The sequence below is a fragment of the Hyalella azteca genome, unplaced genomic scaffold, assembly GCF_000764305.2.
Source record: "Hyalella azteca isolate HAZT.00-mixed unplaced genomic scaffold, Hazt_2.0.2 contig14296, whole genome shotgun sequence".
NCBI classification, from domain to species: domain Eukaryota; kingdom Metazoa; phylum Arthropoda; class Malacostraca; order Amphipoda; family Hyalellidae; genus Hyalella; species Hyalella azteca.
In genome coordinates this window covers 71491-82641 of record NW_025944187.1, presented here as the reverse complement: position 1 = coordinate 82641, position 11151 = coordinate 71491, and the positions used below count along the sequence as shown (strand labels likewise).

Here is an 11151-nt window from a genome sequence, read left to right as displayed (position 1 = left end):
TTTCATCATTTGAGAATAAAGAAAAATTTTATCTTGCAAAAATACATTGAAAACTCGGTAGAAGCCAGATCATTCAGACTCTCCCGAATCCAGACCACAAAATATTTTGCTCCACATAGCATGTGAAGCCATCAGGTGCGGCGAAGTCAATCAGAGAAAAATTTAAGTCTCACTGCCTAAAGCAGAGCTTTGTTTTCCCGCTCATTGAAAGGTCAGTAAACTGCCTTCCCTTATATAAAGGAGAGAGCACGTCAAATGTTATCAGGAAAGGATGGTTTTGAGGTATGCGTTAACTTGAGAGATAGTTATTATGATCGTCTTTCCGTAAGATCGAAGCATAGGTTTTATTCGTAGAACCTATCGCACTCTCTGGAGCAATGAACGTGGCTGGTCTGCTGTTCGTCTTCTCGCTGCTTGCCGGTAAAGCTAACAAGTTAAGATATTTGTGCAATGTACACTAATATTTATTAAATACAATAATAGTTACTTTGCTCGAAACGAATTGATGAATAATGTTATCATATAACTTGAGAAATTGCTAAAATATTCGGCAGATTTGTTGTACAAAATTCGCGTATATATACGTATTAACACTTAATATTTACATAACTCCCTAACAACGCAACGTAAAGTTCTACTATAATTCAGTTACGAACTTAGTAATCAATTCAATATATCATGCAGAAGTAGTTATGTAGCTGATTAATTAGCAGTATTACTTTAGTATGGAAATAATAGGTTTTTAAGAAGGATGTTCACAAGTTAACTTTTTTAAAGGCTGAGGTTCGACCGTACGATCCGCACTGCAATGCGTATTCAGCAACAACACGTAATAAGAGACTCGGCTCAACATTCGCTGTTCATTATCGGTTTAGATATCTCGGAACTCCCCCTATTCTGTTGCAGCGTCGCTGTCATAAACAAACGACGGCAACTACGGGAGAATTGTTGATAGTTGCTGCTTGAAATCAAAAAATTTTCTGACTAATTCCGTAGTAATTCCTTTTTTGTTGGTCCGTAGCAAATTTACGCTAGAGTTACATTAACAGATTCTTCTTACCATTTTGCTCAGAATTTGATCGAAAATATGCTCACTCAGTTGACTTTCTACCTCTTTTCGATTATTGGAGATTTAGACTTGATATTACTTCTAGAGGAGTTCAGCCTGAATCTTATGTAGGTACTTACCATTATATCAAAAACTCGGATTGTAAAAACTCGATAAAACTCGGAGCGGAAATATTTTTGAAAATATTATTTTCATCCGAATGAAAATGAACAACTAAAATGTTTGTATAATTTTTTGCAAGTTAAGACAAAATTGTTTGTGCTGACGATTGCAAATCATCGTGATTCATATATAAATATAAAATATATCTTTTTTTATCCTTTGCCTCCGGTGCTGAAATATTCTGTTTGAATTTAAATTATTTAGCTTAAAATTTCAAATAATTCCATTCACAAATGGAAACTTTTTAGAATCTTTGATGCATACGAAACTCACTGATTTAATTTTCGAGTTTTGACTTCCGGCAAACGATCTAAATTTATATATTGGTTATTGTTTCATTTAAAGTGGAAGGGCAACTTCCACTTCAATGGATATTGTCATTCCACTCACAACTTTGGAAAGTACCAACTTCCACTTCCAAAGCAGAATTTCCATTTCACTTTGTCCTTCCACTACAACTTTATCACAGAAATACACGACGAAAGCTAATAAAATCTAATAGAAGAAAAATTATTTCGACGTTCAGGAGCGTTCGGCAATGGCACAGACCCCAGTGTTCCGCCATACTGGGACCTGCTGCTCAAGAGTCCTCACACATTCCGGTGAGAATAAATATATTGTGCAGATATCTTACATTGTTCATAATTTGCACTTTCAAAATGTTCTAAATTATTATACAAGTTCAATTATGACGCTTCACGAGACCCAGTTATATTATATAATAATATAGAAAAATTCCTCATATTTTAAGACTGTCGAACTGTGAGAGCTACTGTTTTTGTGTTAATATTCAATCAGATTTGCTGTAGTTAATAATTAACTCACAATTAAAAAATTGCAAGCAGTAGTTTCATATAAAATGTTTAATTCTTCAAGATTCTACCACAATTCGCTGTAGGAGTACATAGAATGTGCATGTATAATAAAAACCGCTTGATCAAGCGACTTTACTTTCATACCGTGAAGGCCAATAATTCGTTTACGTATTATTTTATTGATATATTCTTCACTTGCAATTTCATCAATTTTTTCGTTCTCTTTTTCTGAAAATTTTTCTGCATAAAATAATGCGGATTCAGTCAATGAATTTGTGATAATTCCAGTATTTACTCATTTACTAATCGTTATTACTAATTACTACTAATTACTTTAGTATTGTTACTACTAACTTACTAATTGCTTAAAAAATCTCACATCCTAACCAACATTTTCCTTGTTCCTTTAATTTAAAATATCCAGTTTCCCGGAGGCGGTGGAGCTGACGGTGGCAGCGGAGGAGTGGGTGCCACACATCGCGGTGCGGGAGGACCCGGTCAACGGTATCGTCATCTCGGGACCCATGGCCAACCTCCTCGATGCTTTGGCCAGAGCTATGAACTTCAAGTGAATTTAACATAACATAACATAGTGATCACGGCGCTGAAGTATAAGCCTGATGTGGCCTGTCGCAGATTCTTTTCATTTTCGTGCCTTGTTCACAGAAGATCTAAACTCGTGTCATTTGACCGTATCTTTTCATGACTGACGATAGTTTGAAGTAGCTACTAGACTTCCACCGGGTTCGATAAGGAAATTTACTTGTGTTATGCTGACGTTGGCACAGAAGTACACTAAAATATTAATTGCATGAAATAGTAAAATACAATAAATACTAAAATACTCATTGCAAGTTGTATTTATTCAAACAACTTGATAGTAAAGGTTATATATAATAGAGTTAAATTCGGAAAATTTCTGAGTTACGGAATTAAAAACACGGAATTTAATTCTTTTATCAAATTTAGTTTAAAAATTAGGAGAACGAGCGCTGACAGCGTTTAATAACAATTTTGAGTTTAAAATCAATTGATTTATTCATTATTATTTATGAAAAAGCACCCTAATCAATCAGGTATAAAATCGTAAGGCCAGCGGACGGCGCTTGGGGCATCCCTCGCCCGGACGGCAGCGGCGACTGGAATGGCATGATAGGGATGGTGAAGAGGAAGGTAAATCATTTCTATGTGTTTTGCTAAAACGTGGTAATTTTTGGTATCCAAACTATAAGTCAATATTAGATAAATAAAACCATCAGTTTATAGAAGCTGATACCTCCCGAGATAATTGTGATTTAACGAACATAAAACCCTTGCGATACTGTTACCCACAAATACAGTCAAAAACTATCAAATATTTTTATTTAAGCTACAATGCTGGAACAGAAACTATTTCTTATAAAAGAGACCTATTGAAAATATGTCGTTCATGATCAAATGCGCATGAACGCGTTATGAATGACATGAACGCGTTTCTAGAAACACGCGTTATGTTCACGTGTGTTCTAGAGACACGCGTTATGTTCACGTGTGTTCTAGAGACACGCGTTATGTTCACGTGTGTTCTAGAGACACGCGTTATGTTCACGTGTGTTCTAGATACACGCGTTATGTTCACGTGTGTTCAGGAAGCAGACTTGGCATTGGGTCCCTTCGGGTTGACGTTCTCACGCAGCAGGGTGGTATCCTTCACATCCCCCATCCTCATCGACTACTACAGGATCCTCGTCCGGAGACTCAAACCCCAACCTGACCCTTGGGGCTGGCGCAACCCGTTTACGTACGTTCTGAAAATAATTCCGATTCGACGTCAGGGCAATGTCGAAAAGTCTGTCAATCTGGTTTAAAAACTAGCGTTTTAAAATGTCTATAGAACGTTTCTATTAGAACCGCGCAAAAATTTTCTATTTGCTATTTATGCATATGCTGTATTTTACTAGTTTACATTGAAGAGGACAGGAACATTTTTAATAGGTGATGCAACATGATTAATTTTTTAGTTAAGCCAAGGAATACAAAAAAATTCTATTCTCTATCCATCGGTAGTATATAAGCAGATTAATTAATGCTTCTGTCGCATTGTTCATTTAATTAGATCTGAATTGTTTATTACTTTGCTTGGAAATATAATTCATTTCAGCTTGGGAGTGTGGATCAGCTTCGTCGTGAGTATGCTGGCGTTGGCTCTCGCACTGTGCGGCAACACGCGTCTTTTCGGCATCAGTCACGTCAACCACAACGAAACGCCTTGTAAAAGTTTAAGCTTCTCAGAGCATTGCTGGCTCTTGTTCGGAACTTCTCTTTCCCAGCGTGAGTACTCAGAACAATCTAATATGAACCATGCTAATTTTCTACTAATGGGATTTTAGAGAAATGTTAATGGAATAACGATTTCCATCGTGAAATTCGCTTAAATTTTGAATAGTAACTGACTCTTGTTAGGAAAATATAACGATTTTAGCCTCAGTGTTTAATTTATTGTTCAATGAGTTCAAGTCGGTATTGTCTCATACCCGATTCTTGCTTAAATAAATTCTCATGTATGAAATAATGATAAATTATCGTATTTAAATCCAATTCCATGCATTTCTTGTGTCTATTACCCTTCATCTTTATTCAGGCACGAATTGGATGCCCTTCAGTTTGGGAGGCCGATTTGTACTGGCCATTTGGTTACTCATCGCTTTGATAGCCACCCGTTCGTACAGTTCGTCACTGACGTCTCTACTGGCGGTTCGTACCATAGCTACACCATACAACTACCTCAAGGACCTGGTCAACGACCACCATGTCAAACTGGTGTTCGAGGCCGCGACGGCACTTGTCGAGCATATGTCGGTAAGACTAACATAACTATTGAAACAATTTATTTTATAGCCCGAATTCTTTCAATGTATTTATTTGATCCGATTCTATATTTTTGCTGGTCGTCCTAAAGCATTAAGAATAAACATAATATGTATGAAGGCATTCAAGTATGTATGAACGCTCCGAGTATGAACGCCTTCAAGAACAGACTAGACGAAGCTATGCAGGAACATATGTTCAGTCTTAAAATGCCTAGCAAATTACGGAACAGGCAATAAGTCCAGCAGCTATCTCAATCAATCGTCAGTTATGGAAAGATCGGGATCCTTCCTCCACGAAAAATTCAAGAATCGGCAACAGGCCATGGGCCTATTTCTTCAGTGCTGACACTTCTATTCTATTCTATTACTATCAATATATCAAGCTATTAATTCCAGACGGTCAAGACTGGAATCTACGCTGATCTTGCCAAGCAGTCGGACCGATCTCGCTTCGTGACGCCGCCGCAGCTTTACGAAGCAGCGTACTCAGACGTGAGGACCTCAGACACCGCCCTCCTGGTGGAGGACACAACCTGCAGGAAGGTCCTCTCAGACGATTTCACTAAGACTGGTATGAAAACTTTCGGGAAAATCACTAACTATTAGTGATAGATAGCGCACTAGTCAAACAGTCTTAATTGTGTGATGCCCGAATTAGAATTGAAATTTAGGTCATTATTTTACAGCTTTCTTTGTTTTGTAGGCTTTGAAACCTCCTTTGTAAATTCCACATAATCGATATAACTGTTAATATCATATTTTTGACTGATTTACTACCGATGCACATAATTTTGATATATAACCTAGATATAACATAGAATAGTACATATATATAATTTGAAACAAGAACCAACACCAGGGGCCACGGCTATAAACTAAAAAAACAGCGTTGGAACACATCCATGCGACAACATTTCTTCTCGCTTCGAGTCACCGACATGTGGAACAGCCTCCCTGAAAGCATCGTTGAAGCTCCGAGTATGAACATCTTCAAAAACAGACTAGACGAAGCTATGCAGGAGCATATGTTCAGTCTTAAAATGCCTAGCAAATTACGGAGCAGGCAATAAGTCCAGCAGCTATCTCAATCAATCGTCAGTTATGGAAAGATCGGGTTCCAAAGGCCAAATCCCTTGTGAATCAAGTCACGAAAAGTTCAAGAATCGGCAACAGGCCATGGGCCTATGTCTTCAACGCCGACACTTCTATTCTATTCTATTCTATATAGCATGATCTCTGGCAGGGCCGAGTTGATACTCAAGGTTTAACATGCCATTAAGCACAATGTACCACTCCATTAACGCCGGGTTAACATGCTGGTAGTACTAAAAATTTTCTCTAAAATGTATCTAACCTGCGTAAACCAATGCTGTACATTTTATTTTTTATTTTGCCATGACAGCCATCAAACATAACTCGGTTATCGGGTGTGGCGCTTTACGTTGGCATCGAATTCTCAGGATTGCGCCAAGTCGCACCACCTGCTCGTCCCTTTAATTGCAAAGTGACAGCAAGGAATGTTACATTATAGGCTGAATAATAATATAATAGGCTGCATACGAATGCTTTTACTCACTCGCCCTTCCTTCTGGTCAGGTCGTTGTGATTTTTACATCGGAAAGGAGCGGTACTGGCCTCTAATTTTCTGCATGATTGTCCGCAAAGATCATCCAATCATCGGCGCCATCAATGCACGGTGAAAATTTATTTTTAGCGCATTTTCTCATTTATGGAAAAAATGCACTATTGTGCTCACCATGTCCGTCCGTCTGTCTGTCTGTCCGTGACTTCGCGTTTTTGTCGACGAGAAAATACGCTCTCTGTCACTCACTGCAGTGAGTACTGAGTTATGTTTTTTATTACTTATTCGTGAATGAACTCAATAAAAAGTGAAATACCAGGTCACAGAAGCTTTGCTAAGCAATTAACTGTAGGATATCTTTTTGCTGAATATATTTCAATCCAGAAATAATAATTTCGATCATTTAGTGATTTTAGTCGTAAAGATATTCATCCACAAAATTGTCCATCACTTGTGCAGGTGTAACTGCTAACTCAATTAATATTTTACAAATATTAATATCTATGAGAAGCTTCATATTGACTGCAAGATAGCAACGTGTGCTATTCTCACGGTACAGACTGGAACGCTTCACCAGCCAGGACCTGTACATGAGGTGGCTGGGCGAACAGCTTCCCAACGTCACGGCCTGTAGTGCTGCTGCCAGCAAAGTTACTGTCCAGGAGCCATACAGTCTACGGGGACTTTGGGTTTGTGTTTCACGTGGTTTTGTCAAGTACAAGTAGATGAAGTAGTATTATGGATCGTATGGTTTTGTTTTAAGTATAAATAGTACTGTGGGTCTTATGGTTTTGTTTTGTTTGTTTGTTTTGTCCTTATCTTTTTTTTTTGTCCTTGAGTTTGTTTGCATCTGGCAGTGGTCGAGGACGCACGTAGTGTTTGCGGGTCCCAACTTTCTCACTTTTTACTATGCCGGTTTGACTTATCTCGCGAATTTTGTACCGAAACGATTTCAGTGAAAGGTTCAATGTTAGTGTAGTTCAATCAAAATTGTGCGAATAGTGAGAAAAACGGCTAGTACAAGTGTTTTATTCCCGACAAATTCTTATCGAACCCGGTGGAAGTCTAGTAGCTTCTTCAAACTATCGCCAGTCATGAAAAGATCCGGTCAAATGACACGAGTTTAGATTCTATGAACAAGGCACGAAATGGAAAAGAATCGGCGACAGGCCACATCAGGCCTACACTTCAGAGCCGACATCACTATGTTATGTTATGTTATGTTATCGATTACTCGGAGTAACATCTTTCGGAGAGAAAATTTAAGATACTTCAGAAGTCTTAATCTGCGCAAAAACTCCCAAAAACACGAAAAATCGCCTTTAAGAAAATTTTTTTACTAGGGTTATTATATTGATGGTGTGTGCAGGGAGTGTTCGTGCTACTGACGGTCGGTCTCGCCCTGTCATCGACGTGTCTCGCACTTGAAGTGATCATCGCGAAACGCTGGCCTCCAGTCTAGCACGTATCAAGTAATACCTTATAACAATCAATACCTTATCTCCCTTAATACCTTATCACAATTATTACCATGTTCTTAATTACAGCTCTTTTGTGACTACCCCGATAGGTTATGTACTCTAAATTTTCTTGCGCATGTACGAAATTCAAATTCACATGGAAGGATTGAAAACGACGTGCTTAAAACTGTGAAAAACTAAACATGTTACAACATTCCGAATCTGTTAGCGTACATGCTACCAGATATGACACGTATAATGTTAAAAATATAGCAAGAAAATGTTGTACGAGGTTATTGAATTGGAAAGGCAAAATTTATCTGCTAGCCATTATTGTACTTGAAGTAACAAAGTGTCGGCAATGAGGACAAGCAACGTCGAATGATACGGCATTCCAATAAATTTGTGCAAAGATTTTAAAAGAGGTTGGCACTGCGACAACTAATTGACTATTAAATTCATCAACTCCCGCATGAAGAATAAGGATTTAGAGCTACCAATAACAATTTGCAATTGAACCTTTGTTTCATTGACTCTCATTAGCCTTGCTGGACGACTAAGCGAGTCGAACTACGAAAATTGATGAGAGGTAAACGTGCGTACATACAACGTAGAGAAGCAGGATGAATGAAAAAGGCAAGTAAAATAATAAACTATTTATTTATTAAACAAACTGATAGCGCAAAAAACAATGCCACTAATCTTTGTCTGCAAAGCAATTGAAGATTCCACTCAAAAGAAATAATTCTGAACATAAGCCAAGTTCTCTTATATTTCGGTCAGCACACAGAACGCTTCACAAATAATGTGTAATCAGGAAACCAAGCAATAATAATCAACAACCGCACAAAAATTTCCAATTATCTACGAAAATGTATAGCTAATTATCTAAATAATTAAGTGTGAAGTCAACAAGCGAATGATAATTTCACCACAAATAAACAAAATTCTTCAACCCAATTTACAGAAATAAAAAGTAAACGCTATGCAAATAATACTTAATCGTAGCAGGTTATTTTTTGTATAACGAAATCAAGAATTTAAAAAGGAAAATCAAAGTGAAGTAAAATCTTTCAACCTCAGGCAGTCTCGATTGACACATAAACTTGAGACAAAATTATCAAGAACGCAAACTTGCACTCAAAAAAGCACCCCTATAAATCCTATTTAAACCGAGCACCAGTAACCAAAAGCACTCTCGCCGCGCATAAATATATAAGAATATTTGCAAAAAAAACCGTACAGTAAACAATGTCCTTTCCCCTGCATCTCTTATGTTATATAGGTCCTACGAACAACGCATAAAATTTCAACATCAAAATTTGGTTAATTTAAATGAATCAATTCCATTCTAAGTCTCAATTCCATAGATTACTTGGGCTGAGAACGAAAAAATGATCGTTCTCCCATTTCATTTCAAGTCTTAATTCCATCAATTACTAGGGCTGGGAACACAAAAATAAGTATGTTAGCAACTGAGAACGAACAAATGATCGTTCTCAGTTTTCGTTAGCATAAACGAAACCTGGAACCAATGCCAAAATAAAATCAGTTCTGTACAGGAACCTCATCGGTGCTACAATCCCACAGACACATCAGCACCTAGACAATTATTAGCTCATCGCCTCAAGCCGCTTCTCTTAATAATGCGCTGTAAATAAAATAAAATGTGACATTCGTCAAACATAAGAAAGGATGGACATCCATTAATTTCCAGTAGTTTAAGAGTCTGAATAATAAAATATAATAGAGTGAGAAAATTAGGGCAAAATCCTTTGAATGATTTAATAGTTTCGTGCAATGGCGTAACAAAAGCAGGTTCAAACATCCACACATTGACAGAAATTCCAACAAAATTTAGAACTTCGAAAAAAGCAAGCGTCTATAGCCAATTATTAGCAATCATTTCATCACAATAATCAATAACACACTTAATAGAAGCAGCAAATCATGAAACAAACACAGGAGCAGATACAGGAACGTTGCCTCAATTGGCAGGAAAATCATACCTCCGGTTATACAGATATAAATATAATCAAATAGCTATTTGTTCTCAGTATATTGTACAATAGAGTACATTACTAACGTATTTACACTAAATAATAGGTCAATTTGTGGGTTAAAGCCCTCATATTGAATCGCTGCAAAGCTTAAGTCCACACAAGTTTTGGTGGACTTAATTGTAATCCTAAATCACCTTAACATTCTTTTCCATATTCCATTCAAATCTGAATAGAAAATCTTGGTATAATGAACCGTACAAAAGACATCACTTAAAGGAAAACTCCTACCATAGAGATTGGACCAGGCAAGAAATGTGTTGCTGACCGAGCATGGAACAGAGCTACAATAACCGAGTCAATCGCTGTAAAAATGATGTCAAGAAAGGATATCCATGAAGTTGTATGGGATATGAATGTTGACATTAAAATAAGATCAAAATAAAAAATTAACTGTCAGGCTCGTCGATGGTCTGGATATATGCTTTCGATGTTGAAGCAAAATATTTACGTCTAGAAACCTTAATTTAAAATGTTGACTCACTTGTTGCTCTCGACCAAATCTGGAAAAAAATAAATGTACTCGCAACTTGGTACTGAACATGAGCACTTCGAAATTAACAAATTAAAACGAAAAATTAGCTATGCAATCATTATAACAGAATTCTATAGGAATTTAGGAAATGAAGTAATACGATAGACATGACGATACCGCGCAGAAGGGGACCGTCTAAACAGTCTTACGGAATATATAAAGACCTCAAGGCATCCCCCTCTCAGCCGCAAGATTGTACCTTCTGATGAGGACGAGGCTTAGGTCTATGAACGAAATTCAATCTTCGGGACCAAGCCACTACTAGAACAAAAGAAATTTCTTTTCACACGAAAAGCAACAAAGCTGCACAATTTGTACAGAAAAAGCCGAAATAAATAACCGAAACCATTAACCCAACAACCGAAAATCGTATAACTATTGGATACAAAAACGTGCTCCAGCAATCCCATGTGATTCAGAAGCTGCCAATGAAGGCAGCTGATAACTTCAAACATCAACGATATAATTAATGTACTGCTGTAGTACGACGTTCAATTATTAGGAGTTCATGACGACGAGAAGGAGAATTGTTTGAACCAATAAACTACTTAATCAACAGATTAAATCATAAAAATCCATTGGAATTACAGAGTTAATCATAGATTAATCTGCTTATAAT

General features: G+C 37.2%; 1 protein-coding gene across 1 annotated transcript; it reads left to right on the top strand.

Annotated features, from left to right (window-relative positions):
• Positions 1 to 284: 284 nt before the first annotated feature.
• Positions 285 to 8409, top strand: LOC108664758 (probable glutamate receptor). The gene is made up of 11 exons (XM_018151430.2): positions 285 to 420; positions 1758 to 1833; positions 2471 to 2614; positions 3123 to 3219; positions 3675 to 3826; positions 4187 to 4356; positions 4667 to 4884; positions 5292 to 5466; positions 6492 to 6591; positions 7037 to 7166; positions 7847 to 8409. Exons 1-11 carry the CDS (start codon positions 378 to 380, stop codon positions 7937 to 7939), a joined length of 1398 nt encoding a protein of 465 aa, XP_018006919.1. The 5' UTR covers positions 285 to 377; the 3' UTR covers positions 7940 to 8409.
• Positions 8410 to 11151: the final 2742 nt, after the last annotated feature.